Source organism: Neolamprologus brichardi, chromosome 7 (genome assembly GCF_056152115.1).
Source record: "Neolamprologus brichardi isolate AB-2024 chromosome 7, ASM5615211v1, whole genome shotgun sequence".
Classification (NCBI taxonomy): domain Eukaryota; kingdom Metazoa; phylum Chordata; class Actinopteri; order Cichliformes; family Cichlidae; genus Neolamprologus; species Neolamprologus brichardi.
The window spans coordinates 10,998,821-11,026,348 of record NC_142110.1 but is presented as its reverse complement, the minus strand read 5'-3'; the positions used below and the strand labels follow the sequence as shown (position 1 = coordinate 11,026,348).

General features: G+C 43.1%; 2 protein-coding genes across 6 annotated transcripts; one reads left to right on the top strand and one right to left on the bottom strand.

Moving 5' to 3' along the window:
- Window positions 1–1,168: 1,168 nt before the first annotated feature.
- gtf3c6 (general transcription factor IIIC, polypeptide 6, alpha) lies at window positions 1,169–9,255 on the bottom strand. Of its 4 annotated transcripts, none has more exons than XM_006789418.3 (9): window positions 9,088–9,255; window positions 4,733–4,774; window positions 2,906–3,305; window positions 2,797–2,830; window positions 2,433–2,513; window positions 2,274–2,337; window positions 1,965–2,009; window positions 1,756–1,863; window positions 1,169–1,583 (listed from the first exon to the last, which is right to left on the bottom strand). In XM_006789418.3, the coding sequence occupies exons 3-9, from the start codon at window positions 3,004–3,006 to the stop codon at window positions 1,453–1,455; spliced, it is 564 nt and encodes a 187-aa protein (XP_006789481.2). In that variant the 5' UTR covers window positions 3,007–3,305; window positions 4,733–4,774; window positions 9,088–9,255; the 3' UTR covers window positions 1,169–1,452. The 4 variants fall into 4 exon arrangements, with proteins under 4 accessions (XP_006789481.2, XP_006789482.2, XP_035762990.1 ...); XM_006789419.3 differs by having other exon boundaries at window positions 1,169–1,580; XM_035907097.2 differs by lacking the exons at window positions 2,906–3,305; window positions 4,733–4,774.
- Window positions 5,031–25,757, top strand: LOC102786050 (zinc finger homeobox protein 3-like). Of its 2 annotated transcripts, XM_006789421.3 has the most exons (12): window positions 5,031–5,065; window positions 8,646–8,745; window positions 11,219–12,929; window positions 13,018–13,556; window positions 13,726–13,939; window positions 14,592–14,699; window positions 14,819–14,955; window positions 15,130–15,240; window positions 16,785–16,947; window positions 17,061–21,805; window positions 21,894–22,559; window positions 22,660–25,757. In XM_006789421.3, exons 3-12 carry the CDS (start codon window positions 11,255–11,257, stop codon window positions 22,774–22,776), a joined length of 8,475 nt encoding a protein of 2,824 aa, XP_006789484.2. In that variant the 5' UTR covers window positions 5,031–5,065; window positions 8,646–8,745; window positions 11,219–11,254; the 3' UTR covers window positions 22,777–25,757. The 2 variants fall into 2 exon arrangements, with proteins under 2 accessions (XP_006789484.2, XP_006789483.2); XM_006789420.3 differs by lacking the exon at window positions 5,031–5,065 and having other exon boundaries at window positions 8,416–8,745.
- The last annotated feature ends 1,771 nt before the right edge of the window (window positions 25,758–27,528 follow it).

Here is a 27,528-nt window from a genome sequence, read left to right as displayed (position 1 = left end):
ACAAAAATCAACCAATCAGGTTACGAGAAGCCGAATGTGATGTCGCTTGTTCATTGGTCCACTTCAAGAGAACATCGTTGATTGGATTGGCCAAGAACCGCCACGTCCTCAAAGGCGACAAAACACACTTCATTCATAAATGCCACTATCAAAAAAGCTACAAAACCACCACTTATTGCCTAAACATGTTGCTTATTATTTAAATAAATAAATACATTAATTATATATTTTGTATAGTATTAATGTTGTTACATTTTATTGATTCCCAAGGGGAAATTCATCTGTCAAAGACAGAGGCTACAAAAATGAAGAGAAGCTTGGCTATTACATATTCAGACACATAAAAGAAGCAGTCACATAAACAAGCACAAGTAAACAGAAGTCGGGTTTTTTTTTTGGCTTTTTTATTTGTTTAAAAAATAAACAATTTTTTACAATTATACAATCCACAATTATAAACTTGCAAATTGTAGCCAAAAAGAAATGAAAAAGAACAAAATGCAATAAGGCCTGCAATTACAAAAAAAAAACAAAAAAACAAAACAAAACTCAACCCAGTGAGAGCAACTATTTAATCAAAAAAATGAAACCACTAATTTTTACCACTATATATTGTCATCAGAGTATCCAACTATCCATTTTTTCTCCACTTTTTGGAAACAGGGTTGTGGGATGCTTGAGCATATCCCAGTTTATAATGGAGGCCAGAGACTCAGTGGAGAGTTCACGAGTGCATCACAAAGCCAACAGACAACCATTCAAACTTGCATTCAAACCTACAGCCAATTAGGATCACCTAACCTACACTTTGGATGGTGGGAGAAAACCGGAGTACCTGGTTAGAACCCACACAGACAGAAAGATTCAAACATAGGACCTTCTTGCTGTGAAGCAACAGTGCTCTTCCAACCCTTAGTGCCATCCAAATAGTAGATTTGATCAGAAATATGAAAGCCATTATATTTTAAGTCATATACCCCTCTGAATTCTTTATATGTTTATGTAGCTCATTAGAGAAATAGCCATTTATACTGCCTGTTTTGTCTTCCTTTGCTCAGGAATTTTCATTATTGTAAATTCCTGAGCTGAGTGGGTCTGACCCAGTATCTATATATATGTGTCCATCCTATAAAGATGTGTTGAGAATGAATATACATGACAACCTATGACAAATTCTGTTTTTTTATTCGGGTGTGATTTAACTACATTCATGTTTTGCATAAAACATTTAACAACTTATGCATGACATTTGCCGACATAGAGGCTCAGTATAAAAGAGGCAACATACACATTGTGTAAAAATAACAGTAATTCAAACATGTCTCCTGGTTAGCTCTCAAGTGTAATCTAACTGGCATGAGTTTGTTTTTCTTACAGAGTCTCTCAGAGCCATAAAAATTAAAGTGTTTTATGTAACAATGGGAGCTTATGACACAGCAAAGTCTATATATCTCAGCCAACTGCTGAGTTATCCAAATCTGCATTGTCCCCATCTTTTTCTGTCTTGTCGCGCAGGTTAACATTTTCTCCTTGACTGGATTCACAGGTTGTGTCCATCTGTTTCCCACCATCACAGCTTCCTGCTGGGAAAACACAGACAGCCATATTTGGGTTTTTAGCATTGATTCTTTATCAAACTGCAGATAAAACTGCAGGTTGTGCTGATTAACTCCTAAAAGTATACAGACTTGTATCAACAATGTTAGACGTGATCATCTATGTTTCACTGCACTGAATTTGGGCAATCAGGCTGACCTGCGCTTGCTTCACCCTCTTTCTTCTCTGTGAGAAAGATTCGTTGCATTTTCAGTTTCTTCGCTGTGTGGCATAAGTACTTCAGATCTAGACCACCAACTAATTTTCCTGCAGACAAAAACAAACAAATTAAAAAAAAAACAAAAACAAAAAACCCCCAACTTAAGTACTTAAGTAAAACCACTGAAAAAGTTGTAGTAAATTGGTACCTTTTCCTGGTGTCTCCTCAAACAGCACACAAGTTCCCAAAGCATCTTTAAAGAGGCAAAGATAACAAAGATAAAAAAAAAAAACACAACAAAAAACTTCACAGACAATCAGCCAGTGGCACCCACATGCTCATCTATTAATGGCTTATATTTCCAGACCAAACAATCTGTAATAGTTAATCAGATATCAGGTTAGAAATGACTCTTTGGAACTAAGAAAGGACATCAACATGAATAAGTATCCTCACAGGATGCAAACACAGCAGGTACAAGCAGTTTGAATCTTTTTCATTTTGCAAGATTTCTCACCTTCATATTCTCCTGCAAACACATACGGTCCAACTTGCATCATGGGTCTGTCGCTGTTAATGTCCTTACACACAAAAGAGAAAAGTAGATTTATGAAGCTACACTGGAAGCAATTAGGCTTCTCTTTTCTCGGTACAACAGAATATGCTTCAAACTCACCAGTATCTTGCATGTGCCCCCACTCTTGGTCAGAAAGTCATTGTTGATTATACCAGAGAGCTCCACAACAACAATCTGCTCCTAAACAGAGCAAAATTATTGATGCTTTAGAAAACATAAAAGTGCATTAGAAAGACAGACTCACCAGAGAGTTATTTTTCTTTACGTGTTCGTGTTAATTATCAAATACAAAAACACACAAAAGTCAAATTATCTGGTGTGATGATTGTCCCTTAAACCAGCACTTGGGAAATGTTACGCTATCAAACTGCTCTGTATCCTCATGTGCAGCTGAGCTAATGCGGTAGCTTCAGGGGGGGCTACATCGAATGGGAACTACTAGTAAATTGGTGGCATTTCATACCTCCTCTTCCCATTCGTCTTCCATGCTCAAATTCCTGTAATGAAAAAAATATTGTAGGTTATAATTTATATTTCATTAACAAAATATATCGAGCTAAACCGCTACTCACTGGCTTAGTAATGTTTTGACAATTTCCGCGAATGTACGGTGGCCGAGAAGAGCCTTTCCAGTGTGTTTTGCCGGGTAGCGCTCAGTTACAAGTCCGTCCATCGAGGGGCGGTGTTGCTCAGTTTTGCAGGTACATTTTAGAGCGGAGCTATTTAATGAGAACTGGAAATTTAATGATCAGGACTTAAATCTGTCTGTTTGTCTGTGTCTTCTGCCGGCAGCTGAGAACTCTGAATCTAAATATTGGCTACCTGTAGGCATACTCATGACCTCCATCTGCCATTAGTGTTATTAATGCCCTCCTGTTTTGAGGCCATGGTCGACATGGTGATGAGATGAGATCAGGTGAGATGAGATGGAATAAGATGATACATTTTATTGATCCCCAAGGGGAAATCCATCTGTCAAAGACAGGGGCGTAAAAAAATGAAAAGAAGCTCAGATCTCACACATATTCAAAAGCATAAAAGAAACAGTCACACAAACAAACACAGTTAAATTAAGAATAAAAGTGGAGCGATATTAAGAACTAAATGAAACACTGTAGGTTTGTGACATCAACAAATGCTGCAACCCCTCAGGAAAAACATGAGCATCTCAGTGTTTTTAGGTTACTGTGCAGAAGTGAATGGAGGCATACTAATACAAACGCTTCAGAGGCAAACATCGAGCTGAAAGTGTGCTGTCCAAAATCATTTATATGATTAAAGTAAGAAATATAAAAATGCTCAGAAACTGCACCTAATGGCCATATTAATTTGCGGACTGTGCTCAGTTGGAAAAGGACAAATGCTCACCAGTGGAACCACGAAGCCTGAAAGCTGAAATGTTGTTTTTTTAACACATCTGCCATTCAGTTGACTCTGACTTCTTTTGTATATTTTTGTCCTTAAAATCCTCACCTGGATTTAATTTTGTTGTAACATAATCATAATGAATATTATATGTATTTGATAACTACAATACATTTGACGTGTCTGAAATATATAACAATATTTAATAGCCAAAAAGGGGAAAAAATGATACTCATTGATCTCTATGGGAAAATCTCTTTTTCCTGGCTACCCTCTGCTCTGGGGTCAAAGATCAGGGTCAGCTGAGGGTCAGCATTATCGATGCTGGTTGGGTTTCATCATTCCACTTAGGGTGTCTAAAGAGAACTTATTTTTTTCTCACAGAGTCCTCCATTTTAACTCCTTGTGCCTATATACTATCAAAACAGCTGCAGAAAATAGAAAAATGTGAAATAAATTTGTGCAAATCTACTCAATTAACTATAAGTGACTAATAGCTCCTTACACATTAGCAATATTAGGTAATTATTTGGGTAAATACATTTTTGAATCTTGTTTTTCACAAATCCTCTTCCACTGAAAACGAGGTTAACATCGACTAAGAGAAGTGTAGTAATTGTTAACTTGTTTTAAGTCGGCACATCGGCTGGTGTTGGGGCATTAATAGTAGATTTAGGGAATCTTAGAAAGTCTGGGGATTAGATATCCTACTATATTTAATCGCACAGAAACTTCACCCCTGCAAAATCCTTATTTTTAATTTTTGTTTGCATTTATCATCTATACTGATTTACTCTGAAAGAAAATGAGTAAGTTTGTTCAGGTCTGTTGTAGTAATACAAAACTAACAATTCATTGTGAGGCCTATTTTATTACTGTAACATTTTGTAGCAGAAACCTAATTTTTTGTTTTTTGTAAGTTGCTGAGAAATACAATTTTTCTCAACAATATCTATCCAAGTTTCATGAATCTGATCAAGTCTCTTTTTAGTGAAGTTGTTCACGCACCAAGAGTGTTTTCCGTCTATAAATACCTGTGCAACTGGAAAGGAGACTGAAGCTGGCTGAACCTCACCCTTAGAGAGAAAAAAAGAAAAAAAAACATTTTGAATCAAAATCAGGCAAAGCAAATTAAAGTGGGGTGGGGGGTGCAAATTTCCCATGTGCCTTCTCCCTCCCCGTTTCTGGCCTATCATCTATCTCTGGACCATGGTAGGGGTTGTCATGTCGACCAGCCTACTAGTTACTATGACAACGGCTCAAGGGGAAGCTCTTGCTAGGGAGGTTATTGCCTCCTTGGGGATGTAAGAAGGACAGGGGGAATGTGAGCACAGACAAAGAGACACCAAAAAAGGCAGGAGTGAAAGGTGAGGTCAAGCCAGAGTGTGTTGACTGGAAGTGTGTCTGCATATGAGGCAGTTTACATTTATAATCCCACAGTACGGGACAGAGTGTGTGAAGGACTAAATCAGTGTTATCCCACTGAGCCTTTGGATGTAGTACAAAGTTTCCTCTCTCTTGGAAGAGGCCCGAGCCTGTCCATACATGATGCATTACACTTCCTTCTCAGTGCCATACCCTGGGGCAGAAAGGGGCGGAGGTAAGTGAGGGAGTGACATTAAGGACCCTCCAAGGTGTCAGATGGGTCCCCAGCTTCCCCCCATATTTTGTCATATAAATGTCATAAAGACAAGTTTGGAGTTGTGGAGCTTTTGCTGTTCCTTCTGCCTGGGGGGTATCACAATGGTTAATTGCCCCATTAGTACTGACAGGGTAAATTGGTGGAAGGGCTAACTATATATTACAGTGAAAACAACAAACCCCTGGCATACACCTGAGGGCATGGAAAGCTTGGCACATTTAACATTACAGCTTGTGCATACTTGAGTGTTTAGGCAAAAGATGGGATGAGTGTGAATTTTGAATGTACAATCACACCAGCTTTAATACTGGTAAAATATTACAACTCTACACTTATATCTATGGAAATGAACTCAGTGGCTGTCACAGAGAGCGGTGCTGCTTTCGTCTGTGCTGAATCGACGTACGTTCAAACCGATGAGGAAAAATATTCTATTCTATTTTTTTCTATTTAAAAAAACCTTTTAGATGAGGATCGCTGTTGAGGTGGATTGTGCCCAAAAGCATACAGACATATTCTCCTCACACCGAGACAGAAAATGTGTTCGCCCGCCTTTCTGTTTTAATGAAAAACACTTGCAAATTCAATGCAAATGAAAATCTATATTGATAAGCAATACCAGTAATAACAAAGATCATTTGAAGGCCTTGGAGTCATTACACAAGTCTAAGGTTTGGGTAATTTGACTAAATTCAAATAGGCTATGTATCTGAAAATGTCAGGGAAACATATTTCCCTTGTATGTTTTGTTCTTACAGGTTACTCTGTTACATTTATAAGAAACAAACATCTGACAAACTAAAATCAGTAAAAACATGAACGTGTATGAGCAAACAGAAACATTTCCAAACAGCATATAGCCACATTGCAAAAGCTTCAATTAACATTTTATATTTGCTGTTATTTAAACCTTTTACACATATTCGTCTCTTGCTCTCTCTCTCTCTCTCTCTCTCACACACACACACACACACACACACACACACACACACACACACACACACACAGAGCAGACAATGTCTGGCCTAACGTTATGAAATGATAAAATGGTATACTGTAACGAACAAATTGCAGAAAATCCATGCTGGCACTAAAACAACTGATCTTCCATCCATGTTCTTCCGCTTATCCGATTTTGCTGGAGCTCATTCCAGCTGTGATAGGGTGAGAGGCGGACTTCACGTTGGACAAGTCGCCAGTCTATTCAGGGCCAACAGATAAAGAGACAACAATTCACACCTGCGATCAATTTAGAATCACTATTTAACCTAACACGCATGTTATTAACCACGGAGACACGAGGGGAACATGCAAACCACACATAAAAAGGCCCCAGCAGGTCGGTGGATTCAAACCCAGGACCTTCACGCTGTGAGGCCACGATGCACACCACCGTCCCATCCACACACAACAGATCAGTGTCTGTTTTTTTTCTATGTTATATATATATATATATATATGTATATATATATATATATATATATATATATATTACTTTAGTCTTTCATAGTGGCCTCTGCCACACGATCACGTCTTTTTTCAGGTTTTCGAGATTTTCATAGACAATTACCAGATGTACCAAACGAATGCCATTTTTTTAAGCAACGTCTTAAGTGACCAATCGAGGACAACCAAGAGAATCAAAAATAAAATGTCAGTGCACTTAAATCTAACACAGGTAGAAAAAATAATTGTAAAAAAATTAATATTCATGACTTTCCTATTCCGATATGACCTAATAGTGCGGTTGCTTCACGCAACAGTGAGCTGACAGAAACCTATATTCATTTAAGCTTCTGTGGAAATTCAATCAAATATGAGAATCTACAGACTGTTTTATATATGGACTTTTTTGCAGGAAGACTAACGTTTGTGGGGAAAAAAAATATGTACAATTGTAAAATAAGGTCGAGATCAGCTCTGACAAACAAAGCTCAGAAAAGAAATAAAAGGGAAGAAAATAGATGCTATGGATCTTAAATTTAAATGCGGTGTTCACCTTTTAAAATATGGACGATCGACAGATTGCACATCCAGCGTGAAATTCACAATAGTATTATCATAACAATAGATTTCGGTGGCGAGGATGGACGGCCGGAGAGGAAACAAAACCCTGCTTGGCTAAAGGTCTTCTGTGATTCTGTGACAGCAATGGATACAATAATTTAGCTTTAGCCTAAATATATATATTTTTGACTTTTTCCAGAGAATTTTTCTTTCCAGTAACATCAAGCCAGTGTGCCAAACTCGAGTCCACTGCTTCGACTAACCTGATCCATCCAAAAAAAAAGAAAAGGATGAAAAACCTTATTTCTCAGCCTATATCCAACCATATAATAGTTTTTTTTTCTTTTTTGACCTAAGTATACATTTTAGATCTCTTCAATGCCTTCAGTTTTTCACAGTTTTTAACTTTTACGAGCCAAATGATCGCAAACAGATTTAGTAAAATAGTGTAATTTAGGCGCATGGCATTATGCATACGTTTGGGCGTCTAACCTGTGCTTTATCAGGCACAAAATGTCAACAAGATATCTCTAAAACAATCCTCGAGGGCCTTTTGGTGTGTTTGTACCAGTCTTCACAGTGAAGCACAGTGACAGCGTCGCGTTTTGCGGCAGGTTTTCCATTTTTGCACATTCGTAAAAACGTCTGGATTAAATGGTTTTTGTTGATGTGGATTTTAGTTCGCCGTTTTTATACTTTACAGCATTCCGACGTGTGTTTTGGTATAATTACATATTTAAAAAAAAATCTGCAAAACTGTTTCCTTTCTAGATATCTTAAATGGGTGGATTTGTTTCTTAGAATCCATCTAAATGGATACGCCTATTGGAATTTCCAGCAGCGATACACTAGTATAGAATAAAATGTAATGTTTCGGCTGTAATCTCATACTTTTAAAAAATATTTTCCTCTCCTCGTCTTCTCCTTGCGTCCCCGGCAGCCTCTCCCCCCTCCCTCCGTCCTTCCTCCCTCTCGCTTCTCTCTCGCGGAATCCTATTGATCCAAACGGGCTAATTAGCGGTGTCTGCGCAATTACGCACATGCGCACTGGGCGTAATCTCAGCCATTTTTTGAAGGAAACTAATTAGCAGGAATAAAGAGCCAAGTGTTTTTCCTCCCACAGTGATCAGAACTCATTCTACCTCTGGAGCTCGCACAAACCCCTCCGTCCCCCCATCTTCTGTTTACTACAGCCTATATGTAGCTTTAATTACACTGTTGTTTGGTAACAACTTGGACCCCGCTGCTCTCTCTCCCTCTCCCCATTTTTTTCTCCTCCTGGCTCCGTAAAAACGCAGAGGATCATTCATAAGGAATGAGTGGACTCTCTGCGCGATTGTTTTCTGGACTACTACACATTCAGCGTGCGGAGCTTTGTACCAGAGTCGCTGCAGAAATGTAAGTGTGTCATTTGTTTACGATGTTAAAGGGAGCTGGAGGGACGCGACTCGGCGGTGGGGAGGAGGGGATGTTTGGTCAGTGTAGCCTCTAATTCTCACAAATCGAGCTTTTGTGCGTTAGGTCACCTGTTACTGGTTACTGATCACTCTCGGTTTTTGATGAATCGGGCTAGGATACACTGTAAACAAAGGCTGAAGTAGTGTGGGAGCTGATGGTTGGTCAGTGGCTTGACAACACAGAGACGGGGAGTGAACTATTCAAGCCACTGCCCCTCCGGTATTCTCCCAACAGCCCGGCTACTGTGGTCCCAGATTAATGCTAAAATACCAGTGCTTTTACCTTGAGACTGCGAGGAGGTCGTTGGCTTATGGTCCACCGAGTCTTCACGTATAAAAATCAGTATTTGTCCATATCCAACTGTGTTTATCCAGGTCCCACACGGGCAGACAAAAGGCATTTTCCTAAAGTATTGCTTCACAACTCTTCTCTCTGCCTGTTTCTCTCTCCTTCTCACACCCCTGCTCTCTCTTCTCCCTTGTAACACACACAAGCACACACTCGTGCACACACCCACACCCACACACCAGTCTAGGGAATCCGGGAATACACTTTTCGTTGTATATTTGCACATGATTTTTATGTTGCAACTTCTGTTGTATCTAACAGATAATAACAAATGCGCCACTGGTATCTCAATATTAATAAACAACTACAGCAATAGGCCTGTGCATGTTGGATTTCAGGTGTTACATGTGTGCTTAATTGACATCACCACAATTAGCAGCACAAAAAGAGGTACAGGCATATTAACAGACAGAGATGCACACACATGTGCACAGACAGACAGACACACACACACACACACACACACACTGTTAAATGATGGCTTCCCGCACTTGATCGATGAAGAGCCAGGAATGCTTGTATAAATAGTTACATTGCCGATAGACCCAGGTTATTGATTGCAGTGTAAATGAAAATCTTTATCAGATTAGAGACTGTTCTCAGCTGCTGGCAGGCCTGCTTGGTCCCTCAGCATTCTCTGGCAGGACAGTGGACAGCAGCAGTGGGCAAGGGTCTGTGGCCTGTGACATAAACACAGTACATTAAAGCACTATCAGGGTGCCGATATGAGCCATATATCTTAAAGCTGCAGAGAGGGGGAGGGGGTGGCTACAGGAATGAGAGAGAGAAAAGGGGTGTTTAAGGAGGAGGAAGAGGGGGTTGGTTGGTTGAAGGAGAAGGTGAAAGGGTAGATTAAGGTCTCTCCTTGATTAAAAAAGGTCAGTAATGAGATTGTGGGACACACACAGGCTAACAGAGATGTATCTGTCTTAGATGGCATTCATCTGTCATTCAGAAACTGACGAGGGGAGAGAACCCATCCATTTTTAAGGAAGTATCTATAGTGATACGTTTTTATATAAAGTGAATTAGATTCATTGTGAAATTTTATTGCTCTTTTTTATTTTATTAATTTATCTTAAAGTATGATAGAACGTTATAGGCCAGTACTAGCTTTATTTCAAAGTAATAATTACAAAAGTAAAGTCTTAAATATGTAGATTTAATAAGCTGTAATAAACTGTTTGAAGTATTCATCTTTCAAACATGCCTCTACTGTAGATTACAAATGAATAATAAAGCTTCAGTTTAATAAAAGCAGGGATTTATTATTTATTACCCTCTAGTATTTATGTGCCTGGGTATTTCTGTAGCAACAGAGCTTACAGGGGGTGGAAGCAATATAACAGACCCAGACTGTGAATAAGTCAAAATAAAATCCACGGCAATGCAACACCACAAGTAAAAACTGCTTCGAAAGTGACCACAGATTAGAATTTTTTTTTTCTTCACAAATTAGAATTAATACGCATCTAAAATCAGAAAAAAGAAAGAGATTCAAGTACATATTTAGCTGTGTTCACTTCTTGTTTTTGTGTTTAATGTGCAAAGTGTGTTCTCAGTGTAAGATTCGCTTGTGTGCTAGACGATGATCCCGTATCCTCATATTATTTGTGTCCTAGTGTGTGCAGCAGAAGATACAGAGACTGATACACAGGCTTTTAAATGTGTTCTTTTATCTGCTTTTATCTAAGTGTGGCAATTTAGACGAAGCCCTTTAGCTCAGAAGCATTCAGTTCTTTATTTAATCCTATCCCCTGAGGAATATTATAGACCTCCTGCGTAGCCTTTACCCGCATTCCTCTACCTAGTTTAGCGCTTGTGCTATTGATTTTCCCATTAAGGGCTAACGCTAACCCCTGGGTAACCAGCCTCTGGATTGCGCACTGTGAAGGCTCTATCGAACAGATGCTATCCAGGGACCCTAATCAATGCGTCCACTGTTATGCAATAATATTTACATGACATATGTTGTTCATTTTCTCCTCTCTTTTTTTTTATTTCACTCTTCTGTCTCTGCCTGTCCCGCTCTCTTCTTCTCTTCATCTGTAACTGAAACACACAGGTGGGGTAATGATGTGTGGCAGCTGTAGCCTCTGGTATGGACAGCGGTGAGGGAGGAGGAGGGGATGGAGGGGGAGGAGAGGAGAGAGATGCTGACCTCAGTCCCCAGGCTTTATCTCTTCCTCTCCTGACCCTGGCAGTCATTCCTGAGCAGGGGTCATCCTCTCATACCTCAGCCATGGCCCCTACCAAAGAGCCCCTGACCCTGCCTCAGCAGGAGGAGGAGGGCACAGAGCGGTCCCAGGCTAGAGAAGAGACCCAGGGAGGAGAGCAGAAAGAAGGAGGGCGACATTCACGGGAAAATGGAGTGCGTCAAAGGCAGGGGATGAAGGAAGACTTCGGGGAGGGATATTTGTCAGGGCAAAACAAGGAAGAAGGGGAGGTGCTTGTAGGTATAGGAGAGGCATCAGTTACAGGGGGCCTCCCAGCAGCCCTCAACAGAAGAGGCAGAAAGGAGGAGAAGGAAGAGGAGGAGGCCATCTCAAACCAAAGCCAAACCAAATCCAAATGTTCTTTATTACCTCAACAGAGCCAGCACAGCTCTTCTTCCAGCACTGCAAAGGCCAGTGGCACACTCGACAGCAAAATAGCCGCCTCTCCAAAGCCCTCTCCCACTCCTTCCCCCTCTCCAAAGCCCTCCCCCTTTTTTCCCATTTCTCCAAAGCACTTCAGTTGTCCGTCCTCCTCTTCTGCCGTGCTGAGCGAGACAGAGGTAAAAGACATTAAGGGAAATCAGGGCTGGATTTCTGGGTTTCCTCAGAGCTTTAGATCCCAGCAGTCTTCTCTGGCTTTTCCACTGGCAGGTACAGAGCCTGCCAGTACACCTGCTGAGGATGATGGTCTGGCAGGGGTTCCTCATTCTTCCATTTCCAATGGAGATGGTGACAAAGCTCCAGAACCAAATGACAGCCAGCTAGACACCGAGGTGGATGATGAGAGAGACAAAGAAAGAGAACAGAAAGAAGCTGTCCTTAAAAACCACAACCAAGACCTCTCTCCTACTTCACTGACTGGTCACATGACTATAATGCACTCACGTAATTCCTGCAAAACCCTGAAATGCCCCAAATGTAACTGGCACTACAAGTCTCAGCATACGCTGCAAGTCCACATGAAGGAAAAACATCCAGAGACGGGAGGCCAGTGTGTGTGTGGCACATCTGAGGGAAAGTGTGTGTGTGGTGGTTCAACACGAGGTGTGTGTGTATACTGCAGGTCGGGGAAACCCCATCCGCGTTTAGCCCGGGGTGAAACCTACGCCTGCGGCTACAAACCCTACCGCTGTGAGGTGTGTGACTATGCTACCTCATCGAAAGGCAACCTCAGCATACACATGCAGTCAGACAAACACCTTAATAATGTTCAAAGTGGGGGAAACTTGAACGGCCACATGCACACTTCTCATATTACTAACAGCAGCAGCTCCTCCTCCAATGGTCACGAAGTGGATGAGCAGCCATACAGCAAGCTGACACTCTCTATCCCCGCACCTACTACCCAGCCTGCCAAGCTCACTCCACCTGCACACTCCCACTCTCATGGTAAGCGGTGGCGATGCGACGTGTGCGACTATGAGACCAGCATTGCCCGCAACCTGCGCATACACACCACCAGCGAGAAACACACACATAACATGCTACGGCTCCAGAGAGGTTACTATCTGTCTCACTGCAGGAGCCTTGCCCCACAGCTTAAACACCTGCAAAACACAGGTGAGTGATGTGTCACAACTGTCACTGTTATCCAGCATTGAAGTTTCAAAATGTGTAAATTGTAATTTGCGCTTTCTCTCTGCCGCAGGTGCCGAGCTTTCACTGAACATGCGGCTGACCAGTCAACAAGTCGCAGAACAGCCAGTTACCCTTGGGTCTACACTGACTCCATCTCCCTCCCCTTCCCCGTCTCCCCCTCCAGCTCCATCTCTGTCCCCCACTGGACCCCTTTCCCAGGGTGTCTTCCAATGCCTTGTCTGCTCCTGCTTTTCGTCCGACAGCTTAGAGTCTGTGGAGCAGCACCTGAATGCTCCCCGTTCCTTGCCCCAGTCTGAGTGGTGCTCCCTAGTTGCCGGTGGTTGCCACTGCAGGCTGTGTGGTTACACCACCCCGCTGAGGGCTAACTTCTCCTTACACTGTCAGACCGACAGACACCGCACCCGCTACCAGCTTGCTGCTCACCTCCAGGAGGGGGGAGACAGGGGTCAGGAGGGGGCTGCCCTCATTGCTAAGGGCAACCCCATCCAGCTGAGGTGCAACCTGTGTGACTACGTGACCAGCAGCTTGGAGAAGCTCAGAGGGCATTCCCTCAGTTCACACCACGAGGCGAGCGTCCGGGTTTACAGAGTAAGTACACAAAACCACACCTTGTCATACTCCAAAACAAAAACCCTTGTGTCTTAGGAATGGCAAGCTACATTTTAAGTATGAAGTGTAATGTTATTAAAAAAGATTGAGGAACCTTTGCGAGCTCATAATATTGTTTTGCTTTGTCTCCTTTTCACTATGTTATTAGTTCCTGCAGCAGTATGATGGTGAAGTCGATGGAGGTTCGTGGCTGTTCCATTGTCTTCTATGCAACCACTCCTCCTCTTCTAAACTCCAAGTACTGAAACACAGTCAAACCCTTACCCATCAACAGCGGGAAGGGCTACTACAGCTGCAGCCAATGGGTGGAGAGGAGCTGGCAGCCATTTTTACCATTAGGAAAAGCCCTGATGGTGTCACGGGTGAGAATATGAACTGTGTGTGGGTGTATTCTAATTCATGTTTCATGTGTTTGCTGACAACGGAGAGCGGACTCGGGATTAAGATGAAAAGAGCGAGAAAATAAGTAATGGCTTTTGCTGAGATATTGATCAAGCAAAGTGATTAGTCGATACACATCCTTGTTATATCCCCAATCACCCCTGACAACAGCTAACTAGCACCTGCTAATCAATGGACCAATACAAATCCCCAGGACGAGAACTGTGGGAGGCAGAGGCTAGCGCCTACTCTGGAGCCACATGCAAGATAAAACAATAATATGCTGTCTGGAGTGTGCATCTAAAATGACTAGTCCAACACTTTATTTGTAAATTTAATCTATCCGATGATTTGCCTCTGTGTAGATTAAGACTTATTGAGATGAACCGATGTGTTGTAAGTCCATATTACCCTTACTCCACCTCTGAGGAGAATCTAATGTAGAATCAATACTTGATCAATAGTGTATGGAGGCAAGCAAAAAGAATGAAGTGTGCCCCACTGAAATTGCTCTTTTTGAATGATGTTACCTAGCGAATAATATAAACTACAATTAGCTTGATAGTTTGCAGGAACATAAAGTATGAAGCACTGTGTTTGTAGGACATAATTACTTGTCTTGTTGTCTCCCAGGAGAGCTCAGTGAAGATATGGAAACTTCCAGCGAGTCCTGCTCTGGTCCTTTGGACACAACCAAAGACACATGTAACTCGGGGGCAAAGAAGATTTCTGCAGAGACGGGTATTGCTGCTCATATCAGTTCTACAGCACACTAATTGTTAAACATGATGCTAGTATGACAATGTATTTTGTTGTAATTATAAATCTGGGTATATCTTCATATTCATTTTTACTTTTAGAAAAAAATAGAGTGGAGGAAGGAGAAAAGAAGGAGTCAGTGCCCTCAGTCAAGCGTCCGTCATCTGGATGCGCGGAAATGGAAAACACCATCTTAACCAAACGCCCTAGAACACACCAGCAAAATGAGAACCAGCAGGTGAGCAGTTGACACACTTTTAAATTATTCAAATATGAATAAGTGAATACAGAATGTACCGCTGGACATAACAAATTAGAAGCCCGCGCATTTCCTTTGCGTGATCTGTGCCACCTTCAGATTCACACTTCTCTCCCTTCTATATTTTCCCCCCTTCCCTTTCCTCTCTTTCAGACTGTCCAGTGCCCTTTGTGCCAGGTTAAACTCCCATACACCCAACTTCGACAGCACCTCACACATGTGCACAGTGTGGCGCAGGACTGTGTAGACAAGCTCATCAGCGCAGTAAGTGCATGCAACTGTGTATTTGCTGTATTTGCGTTTGTCGGGAAGCAAAAGAAAATGTGAGGGCAAGCGATGGGGGATGGGGCAGAGTGAAATGTAGGGAGACAATTCCATTAAGAAGGCACCAGAGAGAAAGGCAACGCTTTTTTTTTAATGCATGTTTAAGTAGCTCCCCGCTATCATCTTTGATGCAGCCGTGCATTCTGTGTGTATGTGTATGCGCGTCTCTTAGAGTGGAAGAGAGAGGGTTTGACTGAGTGAGTGAGGGAAAAGCCAGTCTTTCTATAATGCATGTTTAAGTAGCCCTCTATTACCAGAAGTGCAGTCAAGCTAAAAAGGGGCCCCCATGCTTTTTACTGTGTCTCTCCAACTAACAATGACCGGTCATCTATCCACATCACCATCCGCCATCTCCTTGGCCTGTATGCTAAGTGGCCTTTGTCTCTTGCTCTCTTCCCTCCACTTCACTGACTGCTTTTCACCCTTTTTCCCCTCTGCTGCCCTCCCTCCCTCCCCCCTCCAGCTACTCCTATCATTCCTATTCTGCAATTTCTGGCGTTGCCCCTCCCTTTCTGTCTCTCCCAAGCTCTCTCTCAATTTCTTATGCGTTACCCCTCCCTCACTCACTGTCTTTCTCCAAAGCAGTTTTTTTTTTGTTCATTGCCCCATACTTCCTCCCTCCCTCTCCCAGCTCGCTCTTTTTCATATCCTACACCCCTTAGTCTCCCCCTAGTCCTCCCTCCTTCCTTCCCCTCCTACCCCTCCCTCACTCTCTCTGATAGTAATTGAGGTTCATTAATTCAGACTGAGGTGATGATGGCCATTATGTACCTTGCTTTCCAATTACGCTCTCTAGATTAAGCCTGACCTTCAGTTTTCTCTGCAGTGTGTGTGTGTGTGTGTGTGTGCGCGCGTGCATGTGTGTGTGTGTGTGCAGTTGTTCTTCCCTTTTGCTCTTATGAAGCTGTTATGCAGAGAAAACTCTTGTCATGTAAATCTCATCTTTAGCTGTCTGTCCTTTCCTTTGGGTGGCTAGCTGTTCGGGTAGATATAGTATTTGCTCTTATTGCTTGAAGCTGTGGGGACGGAGGTTTTCTATATGAAGAATGATTTTAAATAAATTCATTATTCAGCTCAGTAAAGTTTTATTAAACCCTTGGGGCATGTTGGAGGGCGTCGCATGAACTGAAGGGCAGACCCACATATCTCAACCATGTATACTTATTAAGAAATTGATGTGCCTTGCTGCTTAGACTGCTGTGCAGGCAGGTGCAAGATGTAACGATACACTTTAATGTTTTATGATATCAGTAAGGGGAGTGCAGGCACTCTGTGTTTATACATCTTGAGATTTGCTTGCTATTATCCTCTACAATTAAGCATGTTTTATTCATAATGTAGGATTAGGAAAACATTGGGAATACCCCAGCTTTCTTTTATTCCGAATTGGTGAAACAAACCTTAGCGAGAATAAATTTAACAAAGGAAAAAAAAAAAAAAAGCAAGACCAAAACTGACAGCCCGTTACATTTTCTTTCTTCCAGGTCGCAACACCCATGGAACAACCGCAGCCTCAGCTGGAGACAGAACTACAGGCAGATTCTCTCACAGATGATATTCAGAAAAATAAAACCACCAAGAATAGCAATGCAAATAGCTCCCATGCTGCAGATTCCTGCGCTTCAACCAATTCTCAGAAAAACAAAGGTTGGTGTAAAGTGCCAAACTGATACCAGTTTACTAATTAAAGAAGCAACAATAGCACACCATGCTACTTTTATTTGCCCTGCTCACAGCCATTATATCTGTACATTTTATAGGCATTTCAGTGGAGAGCACTGAGGGAGACGTAGCCGCACCCAAAGATGTCACAGCTCTTCTCACCCCACCCCTAGAAGACAACACCACTCACCCTTCCAATGGCAGATTGGCTCCCCAATCCCCGACTCAGATCCCCCCCTCCTCGCCTCCCACCTCACCACCCGGTGACCCCCCTCCCCTTTCTGATCGTCATGGTTACCGGTTCCGTTGCAGCAGGTGCAGCTTGGCGTTCCCCACTCAGGAGAAGCTCCAGCTGCATTGGCAGTACCATGCCATGAGGGCGGCGACAGAGTGCCCCCTCTGTTCTAGACAATGCCGCAGTCAGGAGGCCTTGCAGAGACACATGCAGAACACGCACTCACAGCTGGACAGCACACAGGGACAGAATACGCTATGGCCACCTCATACTGTGCAATACACGGAGAATAACAAGAATTCAGCTCAACAAGATTTTAGTTTATCACCCCAAGTTGGTCAAGAAGCAGGAGAGGGAGACGATGAAGACATAGATGAAGGAGCAATAAGCATGGAGGGAAAAGATGAACAAAAAGATGTTAAAAATAAGGAGAAAGGCATGGTTTCTGAAGTGGATGGAGGTGAGGAGGATTTAACTGAGCCAGAGAAAGGGCCACATGAGGAGATCTTATCAGAACTTGGTTCCAGCTCTCTTGTAAAAAAGAGCTCTAACCCCACAATGGACCGTTATCTGGATCCATCCAGGCCCTATAAGTGCACCACATGTTCTGAATCTTTTACTCAGAAAACAATCCTTCTGGTCCATTATAACTCCGTGTCCCATCTCCACCGGGCCAGACGAGCCCTGCAGGAAACTGGCACTAGTGTTGCTGCTCCAGAGGCTCCCCGCGGCCCAGATCCTAGACCATACCGCTGCCGATTGTGTGGAGTGGGCTATAGCCAGAGTTCCACACTGGATATACACCTTCGATCAGTCCTTCATCAGACTAGAGCTCGTGCCGCTCAGAATCCCACATCACAGACGCCTGCATCTACTGTAGCTGTTCCACAGTCTGTCCCCACTACAGCTACTCAGGCCGCTACCACTAGAGAAGAAACACTGAAGAGTTTGCCTTTCACCAAGAGGCCAGATGGCATGAGCTCGTCAAATTCTTCATTAGCTGGTTCTGGCTTAGTAGCTGACGCACAGCCGATTCTGTCCAACCCAACAGAAAGCCCGCAGGCTAAAAAGCGAGTGTCAGATCTTCTAGCTTCAAGAAACCAGCTAATGCTAATACAACAGCAGCAGATAGCCCAGGCACAGGTCCAAGCTCAGTTACAGCAGCACACAGCTTTGCTCCAGTCTCAAGTTATGCAGCACCTTCCCTTAGGGCCAGAGAATCTCCTTAAACAACACTTCTCCCTGACCCCAGACAATTTGCTTTCTCTTCAGCAGCAACTTCTTCTGCCCTTTTACATGTCTGGAGAAATGAAGCTCAACCCAGAGTTCATTGTTAGTAGCCCAGAATGTAGCCACTTGATATCTGCCAGCTCTATCCTGAAAGAGCAGGTTAAGACAGAGGCTAAAAGGGAGACTCAAACAGATGAGAAACAAACCCAGAAACAAAGTTCAAGTTCAGTTAATACCCAACCAAAGGATCTTTCACAGTGTGAAGCAAAGGTTGATTCAGTCTTCAGTGACCCCTCTACTAACCAGACAGAAAAAGAAAACAGCAATTCTAGTTTTGAGGAAGAAAAACGAGAAATGCATGCTCCTGTTGTTAAAAATGAGAGTCGGGAGGAGGAAGCAGTTTCCTCCTCATTTCATCTTCTTGGATTGCAGTGTCCTCCTCCCAGAGTGCCCTATGCTGCTGTGAATGGGGAGCCTCTCAGGGCCCTTCTGCAGAGTTATGGCTATGAGTTAGCACTGCAGTATATACAGAGTAGACACAAGCACCAGCAGCAGACAGCCACTCAAAAAATACCAGATAAGCAAGAGTTTTCTGATATAAACAAGATCGAAGTATGCTCAGAAGAGGCAAGAGATCTATTTTGTAAACTACAGGCTGGAAAGATTGAGGGCTGTGATAAAGGAGTGGAAGGCAATGGAAACATAGAAAGGTTGACAGAAGAGAAAAGTGAGAACAGAGGCAAAGAATCGACTAATAAAGAGAAGAAATGCTGTGAAAGAGGGAAGAAGTGTAGAGACTGTGGCAAGTTCTTTTCAGATGCATTGATTTTAAAAAGCCACCAGGAGTATATTCACAGAATGCTGTTCCCCACTGCTGTCCTGGAGAGGTTTTCCAGAGAATACAGGCTTCAGTATGACCAGATGTACCCACTTACAAAACCTAAATCTGAAGAGGATTCAGCTGTTTGTGCCCAAGTTCCACCTCCAGCTCCAGCTCCTGCTTCAGTTGCATGCTCAGAATCAGAACAAGCACCAGAACCAATGAAGGCTGAAGTTAAAACCCTTGAATCTTCACCAGGTTCAGAACCCATGAATAAAGCAGATTCTACAGCTTCAGACCTAACAGTAACGGCCCCTTCAGCTTCTCCTGCTTCTCCTGGTCAACCTCTAGATTTTTCACAGCGCGAGACACCCATCCAGATCTCAAGCACACCTGCTGCCCCTATTTCCCAGAACACTCCGCCTTTACCTCTTCCCTTACCCAAAATACCTATGCTCCCTCTTTCCTTGCCTCAACTTTCTATACCACCACTACCCCTACCAAAGCTTCCTCTACCACCAATTCCTTTTCCCATGGAGCTACCGCTCCTCCCTCCTGTTGTGATGCAGTCTGTGGCTCTTCAGCCCCAGCCTTGGTTAGACTCGAGTGTAAACCCTGAGCTGGCAAAACTCTACCAGTCTCAGCTTAACCCTGCACTGCTGGGGCAACAACCACAGCTTAGCCCAGCTTTGTTAGCTCAGCAGTCACAGCTGAGCCCAGCTTTGTTAGGTCAGCCTCCACAGCTCAATCCTGCATTGCTTGGCCAACCATCCCAACCCAGCCCTATCCAAGCAGGACAGCAAAGTCAAGTCAGCCCAACAATACCTGAACAGCAGCAGGGGAAGAGAACCCGAACGCGCATCTCTGAAGAACAACTAGCTGTTCTAAAGAAACACTTCAATATTAACAGTCTCCCTAATGATGAAGAGATCAACAAGATGTCTGCTTCGTCCGGTCTGCCTCACAAAGTCATCAAACACTGGTTCCGCAACACCTTATTTAAAGAGCGCCAGCGAGACAAGGATTCTCCTTATAATTTTAATAACCCCCCAACCACAGCCCTGGAGGACTCCAGAGAGGATATAGCACAAAACCAGTCTCTGGCGCTTTCCCCATGTTCACTGTCCCCTGGGTTCCCACACAACGCTTCCCCACAGCCTCAGACAACAGACCTGCTTAGAGGAGAACACCATAGGGGCCGACGCTCTTCACGAACCCGCTTTACAGAGCAGCAGCTGGAAACCTTGCAGGGGGTGTTTGAGGCCACTCCCTACCCCAGAGAGGAAGAATATGACAGGTTGTCTGCTCTGTTATCTCTCCCTAACAGGGTCATCGTTGTGTGGTTCCAAAATGCCAGGCAGAGAGCCCGCAAAACTCAAGACCGAGGCACTGATGATGGATTAGAGGTGAAGAGCCAGCTTGACAACATACACAAGCAGCGAAATGGCTGCTATCAGAATGATGATAATAATCAGGATAATAGCTGTGAGGATGAAGGACAAGGTGACTCTCAGAATGAAAACTCCATGGATCTGACGTATGAGTATTACACCCAACCTGACTCACCTGCCCTTGATTCTTCTACTCACTGCACAGAAAGTGAGCATCCTGTAGCCAAAGGTGAACCGACACCTGCTCAAAAGAAGCAAGAAGATAAAATAAGTTCACCTCGAACTAACATAAACACAGCTCCTGATAATACTGAAAAAAGAAATTCAGATGCAGAAATCCAGCTTAAAGAAACTATTCCAGCCATGAAAACAGGGTTTTCTCTACAAGCCGAGACCAAATTGCCAACAGAAGGTACTCTAGAAAGATCCCAGCCTCTTGCTACTTCCTCTTCACAGAAAACAGTACACACTACATCTCATCCAGACCAGGTGAATACACACAACCATCCTTCAGATCAAGCTGTTGAAAAGGCGCCTGAGACATCACCCAGCCTCCCTTCTGCTCTAGAGTCTGAAACAAGTCACACTGATACTGCAGCTTGCCCATCCACTGAAACCCATCAGCAAACGCAGCTCCAAACCCAGGCTCAATTCCAGTGCAATCTTTGTCCAGCATCCTTGCCATCATTCCAGCTGTGGCAGGAACATCAGACCAGACACCTCCTAGCAGCTCAATCCCAGGTGCAACTCCTCCACTCCAGCTTCACAGACCGAACCATGCCTTATATGATGCTTCACCCCAACCATACTTTAATGGCGAGCCAAATGCTTTCCCAGATACACTCAAATCCCACACTTCCCATGATTTCGCACTTAAACAGCATACAAATGAAGAACACACTCTCTGATCACTCTAGTAACACACTTACAAATCCCCTGACAACCATAAAGCAGGGTACAGCGCATATATCAGAGACCGGTTTTGAGGGCCAAAGGGGCAGCAGAGAGGTCGAGGAGGAGCACAGAAGAGATAAACGTCAGAGAACCACCATCACTCCAGAACAACTTGAAGTGTTGTATCAGCGCTATAGCTTGGATTCTAACCCCACCAGAGGAGTCCTCGAAAGCATTGCACGCGATGTTGGTCTCACGAGACGAGTGGTTCAGGTACTGAATAGATGAGAAGACAGAGATGATAATTTTGTAGTGTTGGTTCAGCTGAATTTTAAAGCACATGTCTTCCTTCCTTTCACAGGTTTGGTTTCAGAATACCAGAGCGAGAGAGAGAAAAGGGCAGTTCCGGTCAATGGGGCCAGGATCCAGTTTCACCTTGGGTTTGAATCACTTGCGATGCCCATTCTGCAGGGCTCTCTTCAAGGTGAAAAGTGCTCTAGATGCACACATGAGGTCACGCCACTGGGCAGAGGCTGAAAGAGCAGGCTTCAACTTAACAATGAGCAATGGATCCAGTGGGCAGTCTGGGATGGCTATGTCTGTCATGGACAGACCAGGTCCATCGATATCCTCCAGCCCAATCCCAAACCACGGCCATGTCATCAGCAACCGAGAGTCAAGTATGAAGTTACCCCTAACTACTTTGCCTTCAACCACTCATCTAAACAACCCCGAGGAGGATGATGACTATGAGGAAGATGATGAGGAATACCCGTGTGAGGAGGGTTCCAGTATGGCTGACCAAGGGTCTCTTAGTCCTGAAGGATCTGTGGGTCCAAGCTCAGACTGGGGTGAGACACAAACTTTGCAGCAGCACCACCATCAACAACAGCAGCGTCAAAGGACACAGATGAGCCACTTCCAGTTACTCCAGCTGAAAGACTTTTACAGAAGCCATCGCACACCCAACCGACAAGAGTGTGAGACACTGGGCCAAGAACTGGGTCTGCCTCACCGTGTGGTGCAGGTAAATGTTTTTATGTATTTAAGATTAAAAAAAGAGGAAAAATCTTTAAAATGATATTAGATGATTGTTGACATTTGTTTTGTTTAAATATTCTTTGTAGGTTTGGTTCCAAAATGCCAGAGCTAAGGAGAAGAGGGCCAGGAGCCTGAGCTCTGACTCTGCTGAGAGGGAGAATGCTGAGCTCTCGGCGGGAACAGGGGAGAGAGACAGAGCTTAGAGAGGCGGACTGTTTCCTTCAACTACGTTCGCACCAAAACCCCTCCTGCAGTTGCCATCTTACTCCAAACAAACACCATGTCCAGTTGCTGCCATCCCTCTAACACGAACGCCCCAAAGAAGCCGAGTTGCAGTGGCCCAAAGACAAACTCTCTCAGCTAAAAGTAGGAGAGAGCACAAACCACGTCCTGTCAACCACAGCTTTCCAGTCTTCATTTTTTCCTTCAACTCTTGCCCAAGTCTGTTCTTTCTAAAAAGAGCTTCTCTCCTTATTCAGTCAGACACCTTACTACAACCAAACTCCACCTTGATAAAAACCAACCAGATGCCACAGAGGCCAAAGAGCATTCTCAAAGTATGTGACCTCACTGCCCAGCTAGACCTGCAGTCTACCTCTCAGTCTGCACGACAGACTCACAGTGGGCCCTCCACCAGACCAGTGCTAGATGACTAGCTGTGTAGCATGTAGTGCCAGTCTGTACGAGGCTGGAACAAAAAAATGTCAAAGAGATTTTAGTGTAAATAGAGAGCTCCAAAAAATAAACTTGAAGAAAAAACGGTTAGAAGTGGAAGAAGAAAAAGAAGAGGAAAAAAAAAAACCTGAACTGTATCCTTGAAATACACAGGGATATTAGCATAGAGCTTTTGTAAAGACTGACTCAGATTCCAAAGCTCATAACCAAAATTTTACATGTCTGTGGATTTCGTTTGAACACGTTTGTTTTCAATAACAAACTGCAGAGCTGACGTCTGTACGGTGAAGGGGTGAGATCTGCAGCTGGCATAGGTAAGCCGAGTACCAATAGACTGACCCGGTGCTAGAATGCAGCTTCACCCCCCAAAAGCCAATGATGAGTCTTCTGTTGTACATGTACTCCTTCTATGTTCCTTTAGTGGATAACAGCCCAAATAGCACAGAAAGTAAAGGCCAGTTTGTCCCAAAAGGGACAAACTATTTTTTTATAGCACTCAACCATTAAACTGTATATGAAAACTTTAACCAAACTCGAATTTACGTTGTGTGTGTTTAGTCATAGTTTCTTAATATAAATCTTATGGATTGAGATAAACTGTCTTGCTTCGATATAATAGTGTCATGATTATGAAAAGATTATGACAGCTTTGATATGTTCAGGCGAGGTGACTTACTGCCTTTCCGTTCTATTTGAATATACCAATGGCTTACCAATGTTATGTGATCAATGTAAAGCTTTCTATGCTCAGGTCAACAGCTCAACATGGCTCTGCTTCAAATGTGATCTTAATACTGGACTTTTCTGTTTTTAAAACAGAAGAGACACGGTTTAACCATGGACTAAGTATTAAAGGATATCTTTAAAAAAAAAAGAAAGAAAAAAAACATCTCTGTATTTCAAAGATCTGAGCTTTTCACCTCTGAGTAATAGATTGTTACAAAAAAAAAAAAGAACCTTATTGAAACTAAAGTGTTTAATAGCGTGAGGGGTAAATGTACAGTATTTAGCTTTTGTATGGTTGACTCGAGACTTCATTGGATGTTTGAGACATGGCTCTCTTTTCCACTTACAGAAAGAGAGCTACTGCGCAAAGCTGAGAAAAAACTTCGGATGTTATTGATGTTATTTTTGTACACTTAATTTATTTTCCCTCCTTTTCTCCCTCCCCACCTACCCACTTTCCGCTTTTTCTCACTACCTTTCTTCCTCTGTTCATTTGCAACCAGTCCTTATTCTATCTGTAATAATGATAATATAACAATAATAGCTAAACAATAATTAATGCTTTAAGACAAAAATCCAAAGACGTGATAATACTTTAACCATATGACCTACAAAAAAATAAGCGCTACTGTTTACTTGACGATGTATTGCTGTTTTTAAAGAAGGAAGGAGTCCCTGTATCTAAGCTACTGTTTTCTGCCTCTCATAAGCACACTGGAGACTGTAACCAAAACCCCAAACTAGAGCCATGGCAGTCTGTAATATAGCGGTTGAAGAGTTTTACTTCTCTTGAGAAATGTTGCAGTTTATTTTTCTTTTATACCATAGTGTTGAACTTCAGCCCTTAAGGATGTCCAGTTTGCTGCTAATGTACTGTAGTTTCTAACGATACTGTAGAAAGATGCATGCTCTGATCGCTTTACCACTAGGCTTTAATGACTACAAACTGTAATGATACCTGTGATGCTGTTGATAAACTGCTCCTCTTTTATTCTGTTCAGAAACAAATGGATATGTGGGGCTCAATTCCATCAAGTTTTTTTTTTACAGTATCATAATAATTACCCTTTCTCAGAAAACAGAAATGGCTTTCGTAATATCAGAATTTTTTTTTTTTAATTTCTATTTTTTATGTTAAAGCTTCCAGTCTGAGAGAAACCCTCCGGGGACATTTACTTCTCAATGCTTAAGGAGATACTGCAGTTCTTTGAAGGAGTTCAGCCCCAAACCCTCTACTGGTTGATGTCTTTCTGTGTTGCAATGTCTCTTGTCCGTTTGTCCAGCTTAAACAGCTTTGCTAAACTCAGACTGACATCACAGCCGACTTTCCAAAGGATGTGGACTGACTAACTCTGTCATGTTTCGTTCTTAACTAACCAATGTTTACGACAATACCAATGAGCTTTCTTCTGTACAGAAATGTGCATTCCAAATACCACAAAGGCAGTTTTTTTTAAAAATATACTGATTATTTCAGATTTAATTTCTCTCGTATTCTCTTGATCTTAGTGACTGTAAGATGTACATATTGGAGTACTCTATGGTGAAGAGACTCTGTTATCCTTACTGTAGGTAAAACAGTTCTTTTCATTTTTTTTTTTCTGGATATGTTGTTGCCATAGTGATGACCAAAAAGATACCTGTGATGTGCACCTGTCCTTATGTCCTGCTCCAGTGGTTTAGTGTGTCTCTATACTCTCCCTACCCCAGTTGTGCTGGTGTGTGTTTCTCTTCCTTTCCCTCCCCGTACTCCACTGAGCTAAATAAAGTCTGCTTTGGTGCACGCTCTGGTCTCATCCCTTTGGTGTAGCCGAGAGAAGCCATTTTGTGAATGTTGTGGTATGCGAGGGTGTCTGCTTGTTACACGCGTGTTTCATATTCCAGGTTGTATGTTCGGCGGCGGTGTGTGTCTGGCTTGGGAGGCTTTTGATGTGCAACCGTGTGTGCGTAACACGGCCGAGTGTGGAAGGCGTTTGGTGAATGGAGCCATGACCTCTGGGGTCACTTCATTAATTACATCTGTGACATTCAGCCAGATGAGTTTCCTTTGTGACTAAATGATATGATGAATATTAACGACCTCGGATGAATTACATTGCTGCTCCTGCTGCTGCTGCTGATGATGATAATGTGTTTTACGACTCTGGGAGAGAGGGGAGGAAAATTGCACACTACAGCACATTTAGGACACACAAATTTTCATATGCAACATTTCAAAGACCACAGCTTAGGTTGGTAGAGAAGATTTTATTATTTGCTCATTTCTTATGTAAAACTTCCCAGTGGTTGATGAGACAACTTGCTGGAGAGGGGGGGAAAAAACTTCAATGAACATGGGAATGTAGTGTTCGATCAGACGCGCGCACAAGTCGAGCACAAACCTGTATCTGCTTCTTGTTCTCTCGCGGCAAGCCCTTCATTTCACTGTTACACAGAAATGCGGCAACGGAAGATGTAACCGTGAAACTCGGGGTTGTTCTGATTGGGTTTGCGGGGAGGAGACAAGCAGATACATGGCGAGAACAATAGGAAGGTAACCACAGAAAAGGGCTTGAGATAGCTTCGTAGCTCATGATAGCCATCTTAGAAAGTCATCCTGATAAAGTGATCCCCCACCATTTCTCCTTCTCCCTGTCCTCCCCCTCTTAATCAAATGAGTACTGTGCAGCTGGTGGGGTTGCGGCAAAAAAGGGGGTTCGAGTGAGTGTATGCGTGTGGAGAGTAGGTGGAGGTGGGGGGGGCTTTGAGGGATAGCGTGAAATTATTGCCTGCTGGTGTATATGTGTCACTGGGGGTAGTAGGGTAGAGTAGGGGGTTGGGCTGGGGCTGGGGAGTAATGTCATTGCCTGCTGGTGTATCTGTAGTGGGGGCTCATTTAGATTTAGATTGGTTATGTGAGGAGAGAGCTGAAAGGCCAGCTCATGTTTATGCATGAATCCCAAAGCATGCTGCTGTGGTGGAGCCCCGAGTTAAAGAGACAGAGCTGAAATATATTCGCACATTCAGACGCACCTCTGTTTCTTAGGATAAGGCTTGAGCTGAAGCGACGCTGCGCTATCAGATTTCAGTCAGTGTGTGCATGTGTGCGCACGCCTGTGCACACAGATTACGCCTCAGTCCAAATTAATATATTGCTTTAAATCCAAAATATTAAAAAGATGTCAGAGGTTGTGTTTTGTTTTGTTTTTTAACTACAATTTTTAACTACAGCCTTTACCACCCTTTTCCTGACTGTGTCGAGACGAGCGCTTTGGAGTCCTCTACAGCTGATGCAGAGGCTACACTGAGTTCATGGGAGCTTCCCACATTACACTCACTCATACCCAGAGAGTAATCAGTAAATGTCTTTGAAGGAGAGTTTGTTCAGCACTTCATCAGGTATAAAGTGGTTTTTATTTGGAAATGTGGTCCCTATCCATCTTTTAAATGACTTTTTAATGGTCGTCACACCATCCTAATCAATCATGTGGCAGAGCTAGCCTGCAAGCGCAAATACACTCTATTTATAATTCCTATATTCTGCAGCAAAAACCCGACTCAGTGTGCCTCTCAGT

Bases quoted from the DNA above. Each gene is read 5' to 3' on its own strand.
- gtf3c6 (XM_006789418.3), bottom strand. From the start codon at position 3,006: ATGGACGGACTTGTAACTGAGCGCTACCCGGCAAAACACACTGGAAAG. The intron at 2,514-2,796 runs GTATGAAATGCC...TGCTCTGTTTAG, and splicing joins AAGACGAATGGGAAGAGGAG to GAGCAGATTGTTGTTGTGGA. The intron at 2,338-2,432 runs GTGAGTTTGAAG...TTTGTGTGTAAG, and splicing joins GGGGCACATGCAAGATACTG to GACATTAACAGCGACAGACC.
- LOC102786050 (XM_006789421.3), top strand. From the start codon at position 11,255: ATGGACAGCGGTGAGGGAGGAGGAGGGGATGGAGGGGGAGGAGAGGAG. The intron at 13,940-14,591 runs GTGAGAATATGA...GTTGTCTCCCAG, and splicing joins AAGCCCTGATGGTGTCACGG to GAGAGCTCAGTGAAGATATG. The intron at 22,560-22,659 runs GTAAATGTTTTT...TATTCTTTGTAG, and splicing joins TGCCTCACCGTGTGGTGCAG to GTTTGGTTCCAAAATGCCAG.